Raw genomic sequence first — 21,758 nt, forward strand, 5'->3', positions numbered from 1 at the left:
GGCAGAGACTTTGGGGGTGGGAGTGGAATGGGGTTGGGGCCAGAGTGGAGGGAAAGAGTGGAGTCAGAATGAGGCCAGGGGCGGGGGGGCATGGGCACCCACTGGCACTGGAGAAAGTTGGCATCTATGGAGCCTGCGGCCTGCACCACTTCACCATTCCCAGCCAATGGGAGCTGCGGGAACTGCAGCCACTGGGAGCTGTAAGTGGCCATGTAAATGTAAACAAACTGTCTGGCGGCCCACCAGCAGATTACCTTGATGGGCCGCAGGTTGCCCACCACTGGACTAGACTGGTCACTAAATGAGAGGTCTCTGTTAAGACTTATCCTTCTCCACTCCCATTCCAATTAGTTTTAAGTCTAACTGAGCATCTCATATGTCCTTGTTTTTCGTGGCTTGCATTCTAGTTAGTTATAGTCTGTTTAGGAACATCAGACTTGCCATAATAGATCAGATCATTGGTCCATGTAATCTGATATCCTGCCTCCAGCAATAGTCTTCATCAGAAAGTAAAAAAAAATCCTAATAAGGTATTATATGTGATGTTATAGATAGCTAAAAATGCCTTCTTTATCCTTTCCACTTATCCTTATATGATGTGATCTTTAAGATTTCGTTATCCTCATTTTAGCTTGTGAACTAACGTTCATAAAATTATCCAGTTCTTTTAAAGATCCAATCACAGCACCTGGTTGGGATGTTTCTGTTACAATGAATTCTACAGCTTAGTACTTGTTGATTCAATCCTTGTTTTTTGAGGGGGTACAGCAATAATAATGCAGGTTGCTGGTGTGAAATAGTACGCCTATGACGATAACTGCTAATGATATAAAACTCACATTTAGCTATCTTCACTTCTCCTCAGACCTGTTAGTTGCACTAGATAAGGTTTTACTAGCACTGTAGTGTACTGTACTCTACCAGCATTTGTGATATGGCTGTGTTATGAAGCCAGTCTAATCCAGATGTAGGGTTGTGTCCTCTCAGTTGATTCATAAGCTTGGGAAATGTTTTCCAGTTCCCTGAAGTTCTGCATTTTGGCCTCTGGATGTCGCTGTTCTGCTTTTCTGCACAAGACCTGTTGCAATTGCAGCTTTGACACTTGCATTCCGCTTCAAAAGGAACCTGCGCTCAGCCTCGTAATGCAAACACATACAATCGACAGACTAGTCTTCTTCATTTATTAATGAATTCCTTTCATTAGCTCTACCGATTAACAATACCGCTTTCCCCAAATTAAAAAATGCAATCACCCTATTGCAGAACAGCTGTAGTGAAATACTTTTTCTAACCCTTTGTAAGAGGGAAAAGGGGTAGGTATAATTATTGCAAGCTAAAAATAGAAGTGAGAGGTGTGTGCTGGCAAATCAAATGGCTATTAAGGTGACAGTTCTTTCAGCACCTTACACTGCAAAATGTACATTACATTGCAGTGCTCTCTACTCATATTTACGTAAGCTTCCTTGTGTACATGCAATGAGTTTACACTGCACATCGTGACAGCATACTCTATAGTTTTGGTAGGTTCCCTAGGTATAATTTATTGCAGGTCCTTCTGTAAACTCATAATGAAAGAGTTTCCTTCAGTACACCATTCCCTTTCAATATATAAATATCTAACCTGCTCACATACAATTTGAAATAAGAGAGAGGTTTTTGGTTTGCTGATGGAAAATCATCACCAATAGGTTTCAGACACGTTTTGCTTCTTGTTCTGTGACAAAAAGGACCCTCCTACATGCTGCTGTTTCAAAGTCTTTTGTCCAGCTGGTTGCTGCAGACAGATGGATGATGCTGTTTGCAGGAGACACTTCCCCCGGATTCATCCTCCGGCTTTAAGTTGGAAAAACAAATCCAAGCAGAGATGCGCTGAGAGAGGGGAATCCAGATCTGTGGAAGTGCAAAGGCTGCTGCAGCTGCTGCCCAAGAAGGGAAAATTCACCACCAGCCTAGCATAAGGAAGAAGGAAAAGAGGGAAATCAATCATGCAGCAAGTGACGGGCTGACAGAACACATCCCTCCCAGCCCAACGCAGCACAGAGAGCCTGGGAACCCAGAAAACCATACAAGAAATATTAGAAACAAACAAAACAATCAACACCTCTGTGCTAAAGAAGTACTGTGAAGGAAACAGTGATCATGACGGAGAGTCAGTGAGCAGCAAGGGGGAAAAGGAATGAACAGTGCTCATCAAGCAAACAAGTCATGTCTTTTTTTTGTTGTTGAGGGCAAAGTGGAGAGAGACGCCATGCTCAGGCTGTGCTGGGAACTAATGTGATACCTATTGAATGAAGATGGCGTATATACAGGTAGGTCTGACCAGCACTGGGGAGGAAATGCCCTCTTTATCTGGGGAGGGGACCACAGGGACACTGGGTCTGCTCTAACCTGTTAGACTCAACTGAATTTACTAGCTGCATGTTCATCCAGCCCAGGCTAGTGATTCCCTCTCCCACTTAATGGGAAACTTGAGAGTTAGTTACAGAAAAGGTTAAGTTCTTTAGTGACAGATGCAACTGTAGTATTATTATTTGTTCTGAGTTTTGCATTCAATAGTAATATTTGCTTCTAATGTATTTAGAAACAGGAACTGTGGTTTACTGGCGGCTGACAATACTAAGTAGGGTTACAAAACAATCTCTTCCAAGATAAGTTTGGGGAAATCGTACTTGTGACTGGACCTTAATTAAAAAAAGTAAATAAAAGAAATTGAATGCATCCCTTCTAGCTATGTGTTGGGTGCATGTTCTTTTAAGGTTGTGTTGGTACAAATCAGTAAAACAAAAGGAAACTAACATACTGTGTGTGTGTGTGTGCGCGCGCACGCTAGTGAGATTCTGTGGGTATGAGAGACTTATATTCATTCAGACATACACACTGTGTATGTACAAAAACAACAAGGATTCTGGTGGCACCTTAAAGACTGACAGATTTATTTGGGCATTAGCTTTCGTGGGTAAAAAAAACCTCACTTTTTCAGATGCCCAAATAAATCTGTGTCTTTAAGGTGCCACTGGGCTCCTTGTTTTTGTGGATACAGACTAACACGGCTTCCCCGATACTTGACATTGTGTATGTGTGATGTTGGTATATCTGTGTGATTATCCTTGTGTGTAGCTATTATTTATGTGTATGAATGTCTGCATATATGTGTGTGTGGATGAGACAAATGTTCGATGCCTTGTTGCGCGGTGTGTGCAACTGTGCCCTGAGTGAAACAGAACAACAGTTTTCGCAGACGCCTCTGCTGCACTTCCTGTAGCTGCTCTATGTGCTATGATCCGTCTGTTAACTCCAGGGTTCTGTTTCTGGGTCTGAGTTTGGCCTGTGAGCAAGAGCAGGCTGGGAGATGGGAGTCAGGGCAGCCAGGAGTACTTTAGCATCGACCCCAGCCCCCATCCATAGTGTTACTTACCATGGATGCTTCTCCTAATTGCTGAGCTGAGGGGAGCTTGCAGCTGGGGGACAGCAGGTGGATATCCAGACAGAGCAGCCCCTGGGGATGCAAATAGAGGGGGCCTGGGACTCAACCAGAGGGGCATGAAAGGGCAGAGCTTCCTGATATTGTTGGCTAACCATGTGACTTGTAACCTGCAATCCTGTGAAATGCCAGCATGGAAGTGCCCCTCAGGAGGTCATGTGGGGCCTTGAGAACCACACTTATATGTAGCCCCCTTCATCTGTGAACACAGAAAGGAGGACTGGACCCCAGCATGCATTCAGTGAGCTCTGTGAATCCAAAACCCAGGGGTCTACACAAACTCACTGGGATCTTGTGGATACACAGACAGAGGGGCCCAAATACCCACATGGGGGTCCCCATGCAAAGGTTAAAACAGCGGTAGCTTAACATAGAGGAGGAGGCTGAAAATGGGGTCCTAACTTGCATATGTGACACCCTCCCATTCGGATACCCCTGCAAACAGAGTATACTGTGATTGTTCCCTCAGTAATTATATGCCCCTGCCCACTACACACTGTGTAAATTTTCTAGAGTACGTTCTGCATTGCAATAATGGATATGGCTAACCCAAGTGTTTAAAAATCATGAGTCAGCTCCCCTAGACAATTGAGAGATTATAAATATAATAAACGTTGGATTCTTTTTATTTGCCTTCTGGCATTTAGGAGTCACATTTTCAAGCATTTCTCGACAGCCCGTAGGGCTAGAAATTTACTTTAAAACAACAAAAATGAAAGCAGTGATTCTCAGTTACTAACAGGAGAGCAGCAGCTGGAGCTGGAACAGGAGTGAGGGACTGAAGGAAACTGAGGTGAGCGATGGGGTGGGGATCCCCCAGCACCTAACATGCAGCAGAGTCGATGGAACTACCTGCCACCAACATGTACTAGGGGCTGGGGGCAAGTCAGCTAATGTGTGAAACCCTGGAGTTAGCAGCACTGGCTCAAGGTCTTTTTTCTATTATGTGACAGGCTCCTGGTGAGTTCCCTAGTGGCATTTCAGGCTGGATTACCTCCGTGGGTGCCACATGGAGAGTGACACAAGTCCACCAGTGCATACGTTCTGGGGATTCCCATCTCTTCCCTCCTCCTCCCCATCGCACACATTAGCTGACTGGTCCCCAGCCCATGACACATGTTGGTGGCAGGCAGTTCCATCAGCTCTGTTGCACATGGAGGTGCCATGGGGGGGGGTCTCTACCCCATCGCACGGCATCAGCTTCCTTCAGCCCCTCACTCCTTTTCCACCCTGAGCTCCCATCCTGTGCAGCAGGCAGAGCCACAGCCCAGATTTACAGGGTCCTCCTGGGGGCCTTCCCCCCACCCAAGAGCTCCCCCGCTTCCTCCCCCTTTTACCAGACGCACGGCTCTCACCATGCCCAGAGCCTACCCAGGCTCCACGGGCTGTGCGAACCCACTGGGAGCCTCCGCTGCAGCCTCCCTCCACCCCCTGGCGGCTCCTCTGGGCTGCAGCACCAGCCGCTGCCACTTGGCGGGGGCGATCCCCTCTGGGCTCCAGCTGCCCAGAGCGCAGGGGGCGCCGCTGCTGCTGGGGCCGGGCTAAGCCCCAGTTGCTCTCCCTGGCGGCCCCGGCTAAAGGCGTCGGGCCCCGGCTGGGTCTTGTTCTGCGCCACGTGTTGCTGGCTGCAGGCGGGGCGGCTGGAGGGGTTGACGGTCCCGGGAGCAGGCGGCGGCGGGCGGAGGGCAGACGGTCCCGGGCGCAGGGGGTGACGGTCCCGGGCGGCGGCGGGCGGAGGGGGTGACGGTCCTGGGCGCAGGCGGCGGGTGGAGGGGTGACGGTCCTGGGCGCAGGCGGCGGGTGGAGGGGTGACGGTCCCGGGAGCAGGCGGCGGCGGGCGGAGGGGGTGATGGTCCCGGGCGGGTGGAGGGGTGACGGGCGCGGGCGGGCAGAGGGGGTGACGGTCCCGGGCGGCGGCGGGCGGAGGGGGTGACGGTCCCGGGCGGCGGCGGGCGCAGGGGTGCCGGTCCCGGGCGCGGGCGGCGGCGGGCGGAGGGCAGACGGTCCCGGGCGCAGGGGGTGACGGTCCCGGGCGGCGGCGGGCGGAGGGGGTGACGGTCCCGGGCGCAGGGGGTGACGGTCCCGGGCGGCGGCGGGCGGAGGGGGTGACGGTCCTGGGCGCAGGCGGCGGGTGGAGGGGTGACGGTCCTGGGCGGCGGCGGGCGCAGGGGGTGACGGTCCCGGGCGGCGGCGGGTGGAGGGGTGACGGTCCCGGGCGCGGGCGGCAGAGGGGGTGACGGTCCCGGGCGCAGGGGGTGCCGGTCCCGGGCGGCGGCGGGCGCAGGGGTGCCGGTCCCGGGCGCGGGCGGCGGCGGGCGGAGGGCAGACGGTCTCGGGCGCAGGCTGCGAGATTGGGGCTCGAAGCTGAGGGAGGCTGTCCCAAGAGAGGCGAATGGCGACCCAGAGAAGAGGGAGGGCTGCGGCCGCGGCAGCCCGAGCAGGGGAAATTCCCCCCGAGCCATGCCCAGGAGGGTGCAGCGGGTAACGGGCTGCCAGAGCACATCCCTCCCCACCCAGCGCGGCACAGAGACCCTGGGGCCCCAGACAAAAGCTGCCCGAAATACCAGAGAAACAGAGGGCGCCGGGCTAGAGCCCGCTGGGGAGGAGACGCTGATCCGCAGCGAGCAGCCAGGGGGAGCGGGGAGGTCAGTGCTCATCTAGCAAACAAGTCACGTCTTTTTTTGTTGTTGAGGGCAAAGGGGAGAGAGACGCCATGCTCAGGCTGTGCTGGGAACTAATGTGATACCTACTGAAGATGGCGTATATACAGGTAGGTCTGACCAGCACGGGGAAGGTAATGTCCTCTTTGCCAGGGTGGGGACCACAGGGAAACCTGGTCTGCTCTAACCTGGGGTAGCACTCAGCTCAATTTGCTAGCTGCATGTTCATCCAGCCCAGGCTAGTGATCCCCCCCCCCCCCCACATTAGTGGTTCGGCTTTTTGCCTTTGCTTAATAGCAGCAGTCAGCCGATGCATCTTGATTGAGACCAGAACTGTAGGTTGGTGGAAACACTTTGTGGAGAAGGGTTTGGGGGAATGGTACATCTGATTGGAATTTGCCTCCTTAAGAATGAATCTGAACATCCCCTTCTGTGCGTGTTTGTGTGAACTTATGTGTTTGTGCATCTGACTGATGGTGTGTGTTTGGGATGGACTGTGTTTGTGTCTATGGGGGGGTGTTTGTACATAGGCGTGCTTATGTTTGTATGTGTGCATGGGATTGTGCATGGTCTGTGCGTGTGAATGTCAGCATATATATGAGTTCTTGTGTGAGTGTGTGTGTGTGAGAGGTTTGTGATGCCTTCGTGCAGAGTTGCATATACCGGGCACAAAGAGAAGCAGAGCAACAGTTTTTGCAGCTGCCTCTGCTGCTGTTCTGTTGCAGTTCAGGGATCCAGCTGTTGACTGCGTGTTCCATGTCTAGGACTGAATTTAGAGTGGGAGCAAGAGCGGGCAGGAATACGGGAGTAGGAGCAGCCAGGGGTGCTTTACCAAGTCCTCCCTCATTCATCCAGCTGGCGTTACTGAGGATGCTGCTCCCGAGTTGAGCTTAGGTGGCTGCTGCTGAGGGAGGAGGACTAGGCAGGGCAGCCTGTGAAAGGGGCCTGGGAGGCTCAGGAATCAGCCAGCCAGAAGGTCATGAAAGGACACAGAGCTTCCCTCAGGGCTTGAGATGACCTTGCTACTCACACCCTGAAGTCCTGTGAACCACCAGCAGGGATGGGAAGTGCCCCTCACACTGTAGTTTTGATACCCATGGTTTCATGGTTTAAAAACTCCTGGAAGATGTTAGCCAGGAGATCTGGCTTCTTATCTGAGCCCTGACAATGACTCGGTTTGGTTCTCCACTGCCTTGCACAGTCACTGACAATGGCATCTGTGCACAGTGGATGTAAAAGGCTGTTGGGTAAGTCATCCTCTCTGTGACTCAGTTTCTCATCTCTGAAATGACAGTAGTGACCTACTTCCCAGGGGTGTACTGACTGCAGATTAGTTAGTATTTAAAAAGTGCTTTGAGATCCTGAGATGAAACATACTATGATGATCCAGAGCCCAGTGAAGTCAGTAGGGATCTTTGCATTGATTTCACTGGGCTTCAGGCAGGCTTTGTGTGTGTGAGGTATTATCACTTATTGTTTAAAAAGTACATAAGCGACTTAGGAACACAAGGCTCATTGGCTTTCATTGGGAGTTGTGTTCCTAAGTCAGGCTCCTTTGAAAATTCCACCCTTAATGTTCTTTGCCCCATATCTGTAATATCAGTGGTGTAGTACTGGACCCCATCATCCCCAAGTGACCAAAGTGTACAGAAGCAGAGAGGACATGTATATGCCCATCCATGCATGTATGTACATGTATTCATGCTAGAAAAAGCAAGCCCCAGCTGTGCAATATCACCCAAAAAAATGCTGGTCACACTTGCTTTGGAGGATGCAGGGAACTGCTAAGCACAGCAGCATATGGGGCACAGGGAGTGTAAAGGTAAAGATAGCAAAACAGCCTCACGTATGGCAGATTCTGGAAACCAAGGTATCAAGGAACAGCTGTCAGCCAGGTCATCAAGCAGCAATGACTATGCAGGGACCCTAGGCCACAATACACATACTATGTGTTGTTTTGTGATGGGAATTTGTTCATGGCACCAGAACTCCCAAATGGATTATGCTCCTGGGTTGAAGAGTTGATCCTGAATTTGCAGATCTGATACAATAAGCCTAGGCTCAGCAGCAGTGACTTGAGCGGTATTCCTTTTGCATTCCCAGGGGAGTAGGCCAATCTTATGGTAGACCCAGTCTGCCTGTATGTGCTGGGTTTGTTATAGTGTCTGTGGTCTTAAACTCCAACTGAGCTTACGCAGCACCTGCTGGCAATCATTTGTACTCTATAAACCTTTGTCATTCCCCCAGAGCTAGCCTGCCTGCTGCATGTGACTAGCATGGATACAGACAGCTGTTCGTGTTTGCTTTTATTTCATGGATCTGTGCATTTATGTATTTTATGGCACTGGCTGTTCATTTGCTTCTGCTGTGCTATGGTGATTAGTTCCTGCCTGTTGTCTCTGTCATCACTCCTGTGTACCTGGCTAGGGTTTCTGGGGGAGTTTGATTGAACACACAGACAGGATGGAACTCCACTTGCTTTGTGATGGAGTCTGTGGGGAGCATTGCTCATGTTCCTGGGGTGCTGGCTGCCCAAGGCCCTATTTTATTTTAAAGCAGATCTAGGTTGTTTTACTTGATGCCTCTCTTGCACAGCTGATACATTTTAGCCAGGAGGATTGTCTGATGCAGGCCTGCCTGGAGTTACGACACCCCACTCCGTTTGGCTGCAGAGCATAAATCCAATGAACTCGTTTTAATGCAGTGTAGGCATTTTAGTGCAGGCTTGGAATAAGCCACACCAGTTTTGGGTGGAATTTAGTGTGTAAATTGGGGGATGACTACCCTGGGGTTTTTAAAAATGATTTTTGGGTGTAGCCATATCAAAATACAGCACTTTTGTCCTTGCAATCCTTACCTCAGACAGGTGACAGTATTTTCACTAAGCAGTGGTCTGTGAGAATGTGACGATGGATGTTTGTGCTAAAATGCTTTCTGTGGAAGCCTTTGTAGAGCTAAATTTCATCTAATCTAATCTAGTTCCTTTTAAAAAAAGTTGTATTGTTTATGTTTTCCATAGAGAATTTAGCCAATAGAAGCAGTATGCTTTTGGGAGAGCAAGCCCCTTAAGGAAACCATCTTTAAAGGAAGGCACATGAGACAGAAAACTACTAGATATGATCAGGGGTTAAAGGTAGCGAAACAACCACAGTAGAGATCCAAACTTTTTAAATAAGGTTTTTTTAATGAATTTCGATGAATTTGGTGCTCATGAAAGTAAAGGTGCTAATAGTGCTAGTTACAGCAGGAATAGCACAAACAAAGTGAATAAGACTGGAAGGATGGTACGATTAAAGTACTAGATTGGAACTTGGGAGATTTGGGTTCTCTTCCTGGCTCTGTCACATACTTCTTGTGTGACCTTGGGCAAGTCACTTCAGTTCAAAGGTCAGTGATCTTGGGTGACTCAAGTTTTGAGCACTCACCTGGGGACACCTTGGGACTGATTTTTCCAATACTGAGGACCTACCACCCCAATGGAAAACAGTGGGAGTTAAAGGTGCTCAGTATCTCTGAAAAATCAGGCACAGAGTGTCTTGAGTTGGGCACACAGAAATGGGAGTACTCAGATTTAGTGTCCACTTCTGAAAGTGTTGGTCTTAATATCTCTGGAGTTGCAACCATTTTTGCCATAACTGAATTGAGACCAAGGTTATTGGTCTCTATTATCAGGAGCTTGAGGTGTATCTATGACCTGGATGTGGTTTGTTACTGATGCAGTAAATAGCTGTAGAAATCAAGTAATTTCCTAGGGACACATGAGGAGTGTGGTTGCACATGATGTCTCCTGGGAGGGGGATGGTAGCAGAAGCAATACATATATTTCTCTTGCTGTAAACAGGGGTGAGAGTGGTGGGATCCTCCTAGGGAAGGGTGAGCAGCAGGAAGGGAAGGGGAAAAGAAGATATTGTTGCTCCCTCAGGAGATTCTTCCCCCTCCCCTAAAGTTAAGTAGGACAAGCTTGGGAAATAGCATGTCCTGAGAAATTAAAAAATTGTTCTCTGGCCGGTGCTAATTTAGAGTTATTTGAGCATTGCTAAACTGGTTTTGTCTTTTTCATTTTATTCCCCTTTGCTTCATCATGGATATCTAAAAGGACAGTTGGAACCAATAAATGAGGTGAGTTAATCAGATGATTCATTCGCTATTCTGTCTCATCTCGTCATCCAGAGGAGATTGTCCTGCATTTTCTGAATCTTTTCTAATGCCGTAGGTATAGATGGTACGCCAGATTCCTTGCTTTGTGGCTTTTCTGATTTCTGGGGTTCAGTTATAGAAAAACTAATTTTTTTAAATAGCAGGAAAATTCAGTTTTTTTACAGGTGTGGAATAAAAATTTGTTTTACTATCAGTCTGATACTGTCCTTCTCTGCAGTCCTGTGCTCCCTGGGAAGGCCTCCCAATGAGTGCCGACTGTCTCCCTATAAAGACAGTGTTGAACACTGCAAACATGATACAGTTCAAGAATTTCTGGTACAATTATAAAATTCTCAAATTCTCAAATTTTGACTTTGTGAGGGTTTCATAATGCAGTCTGGGTTTTCACCTACCACTGAAAACAGATAGCTAGAATCTGTCTGTGTGTGTCCTATGTACTGCTCTGTGAGCCTTCTTACGAACACTTTCTTCTCCCCCACCTCCCCGCCCACCAACCTGGGAAAGGTGGGTAGGAGTGGATGGGGAATGAGCAGAACCCTGGCTTCATGCCTCCTCCCCCTCTCTCCAGTGCACCAGCAAGCTGAGCTTAGAGGGTATGGTGGGAATGGGGTAGCTATCTGTTGTTGGTATAAGCCACCAGCAAGTTTATACCCTCTTGAAGCCAGGGGAGATTAGGAAGGGAACTGTGGCTTCTTCAGACACAGTTCCTTTCTTGTGATGCACTCCCCCTTACTATAAATGTATACACTTAGCCTGTGTATATTTGTTTATAACATAACATATAATATAATAAATATACACATTAGCCTGTGTACATTATTACATATAATGTGTGTGCATGTAATAAATGTAATAGCACTGTTAGATAGTTACTACTGCCACCATACAAAATTCTGTTCTCGAGGGCACTTCTATACTTACTGTGGGCAAATAACGTTGTTTTTTTTTTTAAATCATTAGCTTTTTCAATAAATTAATCAACATAGTAAGAGCCATGGAAAGAGTTTGTACCTAGGCTGATATATTTGGCTGACAAATTTGAGGCTGTAATACTGCATGTATGGAGCATATGGTTACATGCATACAGTATTAAAATACATTCATATTGTTGCATTAGGTTTTTTCAGCTGTGCAACAACTTGTGAAATTAAATTGAGGTTTTCACTAATCTTTAGTTTTTTCTTCTCTCTGCCATGCATTTGTTGATATATTAGTTTGTTAATGTGAGTGAAATAATGGGCATGTTTCTGCTCTAGCGTATTATGCCACAGTGTTTTGTAAATCGCTCTCTCGCCCACGTACATAATAATTCTATAAAAGAAAATACCTGCAGTGAATGTTTATTTCCCTGCCTAGTTATGGCTTCAGTGAGATTGTGCCAGTAACTGCACGACACTTATCTGTTTATATAAATGGAATAAATAGAGTTCCAAATGTTCTGCTACAGAGACACAAACATAAATACAGCTGAGTGTTATTTCTCACCAATGATCTACTTGTTGTAATCTTATTCTTTGGTTTCCAATGGCCCCAGGGTCTGCTCTCTAGACTCTCGGATCTCTTGCTGTGCAGATGGACTTGTAGAAATTGTTGTCAGAAGTGTTTTGACTGTAGCTGTTGTCAGTCGAGCGAAGATGAAGTTGAAATCCTGGGACCTTTTCCTGCACAGACACCAGCCTGGCTGTAAGTTTAGATGTGCATATTAAGCAAATGTATCTCCAGTGTATAGCATCGTGACAAAGGTAATGTTATTTTGGCTGTGGTGAGGGCATAAACATGAGGCCATAAGAATCCAAAAATGCCACACACCTGGCTAATGGCATACATACAATAAGAGATTGGTGGGAAGAGTCAGTGTGAGGAGTGGAAACAGTGTATATAACTATATAAACAGTGCATATAACTGCAGTAAAGCTAAACAACATGTCCTGCTAATTCAGGTAGCTGGAGTCTTTGAAATATAGCTACCCCAGTGCTTAAGTCAGAAACTATTCTGCAAGCCAACACAGCAAGTTGGTAGTTGGCCTCGCTTTGTATTCCATGCTGAGAACAATATATTTTATTTGAATTCTTGTTGAATCTCTGAATTGGACTATGTTATTTTGAGCACTTTAGCCCTCTGATTGCTGTAATTTTCCAGACTGCCGGTCAAGTGACTATGTAGGAGGATCTATATTTATTAATTATTATTATTACTTAGAGCATGCACTGTATTTTCTGAACACATAACAGACAAGGTTCCTACCAGAGGATCTACCTTAACCATAGACAAATGCAATACACTAGATAACTGTTCAGACAAATAGGGATTCAGGCACAGGCCCCAATGCAGCAATTTGTTGCATGTTGGTGGACCCCTGCACCCATGCAGAGCCCCACGGAAAATGGCTGAAATAACCCTTAACTTTAGCTATTTCCAGGATAAATCTTAGGGCTTAGAGTTGGCTGTAAGATATTATTCCAGACAGAAAGATAGCATACAAGCAGCACTTAGTGAAACTAAACAATATCTACTAGAATGTTTTGAGGTTTATAAGAGTAAGAAATAGATACTGATCTTATTAATGTTATTCTAATTTAACCAGGCTAAAGGGTGGAACTTACAAAAACACCAAGGTGACTTAAGAGAACGTATCCCCTAGAAAAACTGAATTTCTAACAGGACTTGTGTTCCTGTGTCACTTAAGTGCTTTTAAAATCTGATCCTAAAACAACAACAACATCAAAGCAGTTTACTAGGGGGGCCAGTATTGTTATCCCCATTTTGCAGCTGGGGAAACTGAGGCACCGGGCAGCAAAGTGACTTATCCAAGGTTACCCAGCAGGCCACTGGCAGAGCAGGAGCCTTATTGCCAGTCCAGTGCTTTATCTGCAAGGCCACACTGCCTCCCATAGAAGCAGAGTAGTTGACACTCAAGGGTTAAATGGGCAGTGTGTTTCTGAAACCGCAACAGGTGAGGTGCCCCTTTAATTGCTTCCCTAATGCATCACATTTCACTGTGTTGCTGGAGGCTAGATAGGAAGACACATGATCAGTATGATCCTCCCCTGGAAGCTTCCTTGCTTTTGTTTTTTTCCCTGCCAGATCTATCAGGTTTGTGTGTAAACGATATATAAAATTCATCCTTTTCTGTTTGAATTACAGCATCTTGTTTATTGTTTTGAATTAGTGTAGAAAGAAGGTGCAGAGAGGTTAGCAGTAGAGCTTTATAGTGGTTCTTAAACAGGGAGCAGTTTTTTAAGGGTCAGAATTATGTTTAGAAACTCACTTATCTGCAGCTAATGGGAATTGGAAATAAAATCAATGCTAAATAAGGAAACATCGTGTGCAGGTGAACAAAATGATGAGACAGCTGTATTGGACTTAGAAAGATACTCTGCAGAAACGATCGAGTACTTGGGGACAAGTGGCTAAGCTTGGTAGGGGCTCCAGGAAGGGGTGAGGTAGAAGAAATCGTCACTTGATCTGTAGAGTGGCAGGCCCTGAGTAAGGTTGCCAGGCATCCAGTTTTCGACTGGAATGCCCGATTGAAAAGGGACCCTGGTGGTTCTAGTTAGCACCGCTGACTGGGCTGTTAAAAATCTGTTCAGCGGTGCTGCAGGTCTAAGGCAGGCTAGTCCCTTCATGTCCTGACACTGCACTGCACCCCAGAAACAGCTAGCAGGTCCAGCCTGTAGGCAGGGGGGCCATCGGGCTCTGCATGCTGCCCCCGCCCCGAGCACCGGCTCCGCACTCTCATTGGCTGGGAACTGCGGCCAGAGACAGTTGAGGAGGCAGTACCTGTGGGCGAGAGCAGTGTGCGGAGCCTCTTGGCCCCCTGCCTAGGAGCCAGACCTGCTGGTCTCTTCCGGGGGGCTGTGCGGAGCCTGGACAGGCAGGGAGCCTGCTTAGTCCAGCTGTGCCCCTGATTGGGAGCCACCTGAGGTAAGCCCATGCCCCAACCCTGAGTCCCAACTTCATGAACCGGCCCTGAGCTTCCCCCCCCGCCAAACCTGGAGCAAACAGAATGTTGGGGATCATTAAGAAAGGGATAGATCAGTGGTTCCCAAACTTGTTCCACCGTTTGTGCAGGGAAAGCCCCTGTTTATCTGCCGTGTCCGCAGCTCCGGCCGATCGCAGCTCCCAGTGGCCACGGTTCGCTGCTCCAGGCCAATGGGAGCTGCTGGAAGCGGCACGTGCTGAGGGATTTACTGGCTGCTACTTCCAGCAGCTCCCATTGACCTGGAGCAGCAAACCGCAGCCACTGGGAGCCGTGATTGTCCAAACTTGTGGACATGGCAGGTAAACAAACCAGCCTGGCCCGCAAGGGGCTTTCCCTGCACAAGTGGTGGAATGAGTTTGGGAACCACTGGGATAGATAATAAGACAGAAAATATCATATTGCCTCTATAGAAATCCGTGGTACTCCCACATCTTGAATACTGCGTGCAGATGTGGTTGCCTCATCTCAAAAAAATATATTGGACTTGGAAAAGGTTGAGAAAAGTTCAACAAAAATGATTAGGGGTATGGAATAGCTGCCATATGAGGAGAGATTAATAAGACTGGGACTTTTCAGCAGGAAAAGAGATGACTAAGGGCGATATGATTGAGGTCTATAAAATCATGACTGTTGTGGAGAAAGTAAACAAGGAAGTGTTATTTATTCCTTCTCATAACACAAGAACTAAGGGTCACCAAATGAAATTAATAGGCAGCAGGAATAAAACAAACAAAAGGAAATATTTCTTAACACAACGCACAGTCAACCTGTGGAACTCCTTGCCAGAGGATGTTGTGAAGGCTAAGACTATAACAGGGTTAAAAAAAGAGCTAGATAAATTCATGGAGGATAGGTCCATCAATGGCTATTAGCCAGGATGGGCAGGGATGGTGTGCCTAGCCTCTGTTTGCCAGAAGCTGGGAATGGACGATAGGGGATGGGTCACTTGATGATTACCTGTTCTGATCATTCTCTCTGGGGCACTTGGCGTTGGCCACTGTTGAAAGACAGAATACTGGGCTGGATGGCCTTTGGTCTGACCCAGTATGGCCATTCTTATGTTCTCTTGCACCCTAAACCCTTCATCCCCAGCCCCACACCAGAGATTGTACCCCCAGCCGGAGCCCTCCCCCTCCCCTGCACCCTAACCCACTGCCCCCCCAAGAGTCTCCTCTCACACACTGAACCCCTCATTTCTGGCCCCACCCTGGAGCCCACACCCCCAGTTAGAACCCTGCTCCAGCCCAGTGACAGTGAGTGAGGGTGGGGGAGACTAAGCCACCAAGGGAAGGGGAATGTAGTGGGAGGGGGGGCTTTGGGAAAGGGGCGGGGCTAGGGTGTTCGGTTTTGTGTGGTTAGAAAGTTTGCAACCCTAACCCTGAGGCAGTAATTCCAAAGATCTCTGATTCTCCCCTGTGGCCACTGGTGCTGTGTAGTGGTAGATCACCACCTTTGGGCCTCTGTTCCTTCTCTTCCCTCCCTCGCTAACCCACCTGTGTGGTGATTCTTCAGTTCCTCTGGGGAGCTGAACTTTGTGCAGCTGATGTGGACCCCCTTTGTGGGCTCCAGAAGTACTCCCTGTCCCTTTCACCTGCGTCTTGGATCCACACTCCGCTCCCTCTAGGATCCCTTCTGGTTAACCTTTGCAATAAATAATAATGAAAAAAGTTATATTAAAGGACCCTGTTCTGCAGTCCTTTCTTGTGCTGTGTTACATATAGTCAGACCAGTAGCCCTCTAGGGACTATCAAGTCATCAGCTCCCATGATATTTCCACAAATCTTACAAGTTTAGGGTTTGTTTTGTTTCTTTAAAGATTTTTGTCTCTAGAAGCTGGTCAGCAAACTGCTTCAGAATGGCCGCTGTCTCCCATTACTTTTCATGTGATTGAATCCAAGATACCCTCAGCTAAAATGGCAGCTTCTGTTTCCTGCATGTAGCCCAGGCAAGAGACAGTGAGGGGCTATGGGAATGTATGGAGGTGGCAGTTGAGTTTATCCAAGGAATATGGAGGGGGTGAGGAGGGAGGGAGGCTAAGAGAGAGACTGTAAAGGAAAATGGGCATAGGAAAGGAGATTTGGGGGTATGCTGGGAGAATATGGGTGACTGAGGGGAAAGGGAGAGAATATACGTCTGGGAGTAAGGAGACAGAGAGGCGGGCTGGAAAGATGGAGAGGAGAATGGAGAGGGACAGAATGACACCTCAGGAGATAGAAGAGAGAAGTGCCCTTTGCCTGGTCTTGTTGTTGTTTTGGGTGCAGGGAGGTGGGGAGGTTTCTAAATGTTTGGAGTTTGCAGTACTGTACTCATCACGTGAGTAAGTGCTACTTGGCATGAGTAAAAGTTGCAGAATTGGGCTGTGAATGAGCTATTTTAATGTGTATGTGTATTTCAAAACTGCTCCGAGGTCTGGTTACACTAATTGTTTTTGCATGGTAGATGTTCCCATGCTATAGTGCTGGGCAGCAGTATAACACCCTGAATTAGGACCTGGATTTAAAAAGATCCACATTCTGCCTCAATGCATTGAGTTTGGGGAACAAGTAAATTTCTTGAGTTGCCCCTTCTCCACCTGAAAAGTATCTAAAAATTCCTAAGGGCTCACAACTAAGAGCACCCAATCCTCTGCTCCTTGTCCGCCTGACATGGCCATTGCTGTCATATGGAGTGTGCTTTCCCCTGCACCCAGTCCTTCTCATGGGAGCAATCCTGTTAATGTCTGCATCGATCCTCCATTCTGTGTATCTGCAGCATTCCCATAGTCCGTAGTAGAAGCTCTGGGTATGCTCGGGAGGTGAGATTGGGCCCAACTGCTGTGAAATTAAGTAATTTCTTTCAGTAGATGTTGACTTTTCACACTTCCTGAATTTTTACAGCACCTTACAATGTCAATGTTAAAAGAAGTATGTTTATCTTGCTGAAGCAAATCTAATTGTATTGACTTGCACACATGGCAAATCATTACTGTTATTTCATCATGATTGTTTGCTTCCTAGCCTTAGCAAAAAGATTGGCAGGGAATTGGGGTGCTTGTCTGCTCTGCATATTTTGAAATCTCCTATATAAAAACTTGAGGATAAATACTGTGTGTTCTGCAAGATTAAACTGAAATTAGATTTCAATTCTCCTTACCAGAGGTTCTGATTAAATACAAACAGAGCTATTCCAAACACAGCCAAAGTTTATTTGAGGAAAAATTATTGTGGTTCAGTAGCAATTTCCCTGCAAAGGGTCACCTGCTTGTTACTTAGTTAATTCACTATTATGTTTAGCATGTGTAGAATATCCTTAATGATTTTTTTCTGATTCTTTTTGCCCCTGCTTTGCTCATATTCTGTAGGCTTAATCTGCAGGCATGTGAATCATAAGAAGTATGTTTAGATCCTCAAATCTGTGTCTTGGGATGAAAAGCAAACTTTTATGCTCCTAAGTATTGATTTTTATACCAGTTGAAGGATTTAATCAACTACATTTGAAAGCTGGGTATTGTCTATCCATTTAATGTATGTTTTTAATTTGCTAACAAAAATCTATTAAATATCAATGGACTGTGAAGCTCAGGTGGGTTCAGATCTCTAAGCACCACAAGATCCAGATCTGAACTTCTTCCCCCAAACTTGGGGGAGAGGTAGTTTCAGATCTGGAATTCCATTTTTAGTCTTTTTCTAAATTCTGGTTTTAGATTTTTGAGTTTACTGCTTGCTACAAAATATTGTTAACAGCCTAGTTTCATCTGTGGTTTGTGAGGCAAATGATTCAACCTATTCATTTTATACCTGACATAGCCAGAAATATAGAAAGAGTGAATGAGGAGCAAACCTCAAGCACTGCTCCTGTCTGATTTGCTTATTTCATGCTGAACTTTGACTGTGCCCAGTTTCTATTTTCTGAGCGTTCTTTTGTCTTGTGGCTTAACCAGAAAGGTGTATTTTATCTTGGTACGCTACAAAGAATGAAATACTGTTTAAAAAAAAAAAGGTGATTTTCTGATCTCAATTATGTCAGTATAAAATTGTTCTTCCGTTGACTTCATTGGACTTATTCCAGACTGTCACCAGTGCAACTGACATCAGAATCTTGAACTATAGACTTTTGTTTCTGTCCGCTCTTGCTCTTCTTTGAGGGGAACTTAAGAGGTTCTGATTTGTTCTGTTTAATGTGAGTTGCTGCAATTTGTGGGAGGCCAAGATTTTCACTGAACTTACTATAAGTAGAAGATTTAAATTGACAAGGGGATTGCATGTGGACTTTTGTATGAGCCCATTCTCATAATCACTTTGTGCATTTTAAACCTTCACAAAGTTTCAGTGACGGGCGTGTAACCTTTCTTACTTATTTAAATTCTCCCACAAATAAAACAAGATGTAGCAGAATTATTGTCCTATCCAGTTATGCAAAAGAGTGAATAAAAAGGAGACAGGAACTGCTTAAAAGCTATGTCAACACATCCTGCTTTACAGGGCCACATTTCCAAACTTTATGGCACATTTACCGCCATATATTAATATTAAACATGATGTGAGAAGATTGATCATGGTTATTTCCCATGCTATTCATAGTGTGACTAGCTAGTCCTAATGAAAGCTGTAATTCCAGCACTATACCCAAAATATACAGCAGTAAGTAATGATATAAATATTTTCACTACATATATCAATAATGCCGCAGGTCCATATCACATGGATGTATTTGAAATATTAGCATATTTATATAGATGTGTGTTAAAGTGCATACTGATGCATATCCTTGCTGTTGCTAGTAAGCTTCATTACATTTTAAGAAGTCTGAAAGACAAAATAAAAGATAGAGGATCCATGCTTTGCAAGGCCCTGAAACCACAGAATTCAGCACTCTTCTGTTTTCCAACTAGATCTGCAGATGAGCTCTAGCATCCATGATGTGCATCCAGGGTTCAGTCTAAAGTATCAGAGAAGAGGGCTTTTTATCCTCTTCGTTGTGTGTACAGTACACTTACTGGATTCAGACATCCAGAGGTCTTTCATTTTCACAGGATAAACAATCAAAATGAGGACAAAGATGGAGACTCTGATAACACAGCCAGTGAGCCGCCTCCAACTCCTCAAGACTCTTCTCCTGACAGAAGGCGATCATCTTCAGATACATCACGGTCTGCTTACAGCCTTCCAAGGCGGATTTCAAGTAAGGCTGTCAGCCATACAAAATTAATGTAATTTCCCAAAGCTTAGGTTAGTGCCTGCTTTTAGAGAGAGATCCAAGTCAAGCCCAAGATATGTTGGTTAAAATCTTAAACTGTTCCACAAAAAGACCGTGAAAGGGGCTGAACTTATATTTTTGCTAGTGGATGAATGTGACAGAATCACAGAGTTAGATGCGGGCAGGGGAGAGAAATCTATCTGATATTTTCACTTAATGATTAACTAATTATGATATTATTATTTGTGTTGCGATAGCCCCTAAGACCCCAGTCATGGGCCAGGACCTCATTGTGCTGGGTTTTGTACGAACAGAACAAAGTCTCTGCCCCACAGCTCTTACAGTCTGTCTAAGCTGGAATGTAATAAAATCTTTCCAGTTACTGACATTGCCATTTGTTTCTTTTGCCTAGGTCTAGAATCAAGAAGGCCAAGTTCTCCACTAATTGACATTAAACCTATTGAGTTTGGAATTATAGGAGCTAAAAAAGAAATAGTTCAGCCAACTATCTTGAGAAAAACATATACCCCAGATGACTATTTTAGAAAATTCGAACCAAGACTCTACTCTCTTGATTCTAATAGTGATGACATGGACTCCTTGACAGATGAGGAAATCTTGTCGAAGTATCAACTGGGCATGCTGCATTTTAGCACACAGTATGATCTGTTGCATAATTATCTAATTGTGAGGGTAATTGAGGCTAGAGATCTGCCTCCTCCAATTTCATATGATGGTTCAAGACAAGATATGGCTCATTCCAACCCTTATGTCAAGATCTGCCTCCTTCCAGATCAGAAGAACTCCAAGCAGACAGGAGTAAAACGTAAAACCCAGAACCCAGTGTTTGAGGAGAGATACACCTTTGAAATCCCATTTTTAGAAGCCCAAAGAAGAACTCTACTTTTAACCATAGTGGATTTTGACAAATTCTCACGCCACTGTGTCATAGGCAAAGTGTCAATGCCGTTAAGTGAAGTTGACCTTGTGAAGGGTGGACATTGGTGGAAGGCCCTTGTTCCCAGTTCACAGGTAATAGAATTTATCAGACAGTTATTATATAATATTTCTACTTTGTTTTTGTCGTTCCTTTGCTTGTTTGGGGTTAATGAGAAGTTTTTAAATAGCCATGATCATATATGCACAAGGAAGTAGAGAATCAGGCCCTTGATTTCTCAATATTATTTATTTATTATGATGCAGATGACTAAGTTTTTTGTTTTAATAATAAAGCTAGTAGCATGATGAGATTAACAAGAACACTTTTTGTAAACACATAGGGAAAAAATCTTTCACCAACCAAAGTGAGTGGCTCTGTGGGTGAAAATGAGACCAGTGTTTAGCTCCACTGATTAGAGTCTGATATTGGGAGGGGTGGTAGAACAGCTGAAGGGCTCTGTGTTTAAATGCGCAAGCGTTTAACCAGCCTTACAAGGCTTACCTTGCATCCTATCCCTTGTTCTCCGAAGTCTGTATTTACAAATACGCCTTCAGATACATGTATGCAGTTCCCATTGATGGCAGTTGACATCACATTGGTGTATCTGAGGGCAGAGGGCCAAATTTTGTTCTCATTTATAGCTGTGCAAACCCATTGCAGCCCTGCATTTTTTTCCAACTTGCCTTTTTGTGCATGATTAATGCTTGTCAGCACATTCTGAAACAATGATGTATAGCAGGGGTAGGCAACCTATGGCACATGTGCCGAAGGCGGCACGCAAGCTGATTTTCAGCAGCACTCTCACTGCCCGGATCCTGGCCACCAGTCCGGGGGGCTTTGCATTTTAATTTAATTTTAAATGAAGCTTCTTAAACATTTTAAAAATCTTATTTACTTTACATACAACAATAGTTTAGTTATATATTATAGACTTATAGAAAGAGACCTTCTAAAAACATTAAAATGTATTGCTGGCACATGAAACCTTAAATTAGAGTGAATAAATGAAGACTCGACACACCACTTGTGAAAGGTTGCCGACCCCTGATGTATATGATATAACAGTGTCATGGTAATGCAAGTTAGGGGCCTGAGTAAGCAAGATGTTCACTGCCTTCAAGTTAAACCCCTTACAGGATCTGGTCCTAACATGTCTGGTGATAAGGAAGTAATAGTATCTACTTCATGCTGGCCTGCATGCTATGGGATCATATCTGCTGCTGATGTAAATGGGTGTAGCTCCATTGGCTTCAGCTGTCTTGTGCCAATTTATGCCAGCTGAGGATCTGATCCCTAGGGTGCAATACCACAAGTGTTTCACATGAGGGAAGAAAAGTTGATGGATTCTGATTAATTACAAG

The 21,758-nt window shown here is 45.7% G+C and overlaps 1 protein-coding gene across 6 annotated transcripts in view; it reads left to right on the plus strand.

Moving 5' to 3' along the window:
- The first annotated feature begins 2,209 nt into the window (after nt 1-2,209).
- Nucleotides 2,210-21,758, plus strand: part of SYT17 (synaptotagmin 17) — a 78,504-nt gene continuing 58,955 nt past the window's right edge. The window contains exons 1-6 of one of the 6 annotated variants that reach the window (XM_050967754.1): nt 2,210-2,309; nt 6,181-6,251; nt 10,243-10,260; nt 11,834-11,982; nt 19,294-19,442; nt 19,870-20,489. In XM_050967754.1, coding sequence (XP_050823711.1) covers nt 6,237-6,251; nt 10,243-10,260; nt 11,834-11,982; nt 19,294-19,442; nt 19,870-20,489 — 951 coding nt within the window. In that variant the 5' untranslated portion in view covers nt 2,210-2,309; nt 6,181-6,236. Of the gene's footprint in view, nt 2,310-5,830; nt 6,252-10,237; nt 10,261-11,833; nt 11,983-19,293; nt 19,443-19,869; nt 20,490-21,758 lie in introns of those variants that run through there. The other 5 variants (XM_050967753.1, XM_050967752.1, XM_050967757.1 and 2 more) reach the window with 5 other exon arrangements.

The sequence above is a fragment of the Gopherus flavomarginatus genome, chromosome 9, assembly GCF_025201925.1.
Source record: "Gopherus flavomarginatus isolate rGopFla2 chromosome 9, rGopFla2.mat.asm, whole genome shotgun sequence".
NCBI classification, from domain to species: domain Eukaryota; kingdom Metazoa; phylum Chordata; order Testudines; family Testudinidae; genus Gopherus; species Gopherus flavomarginatus.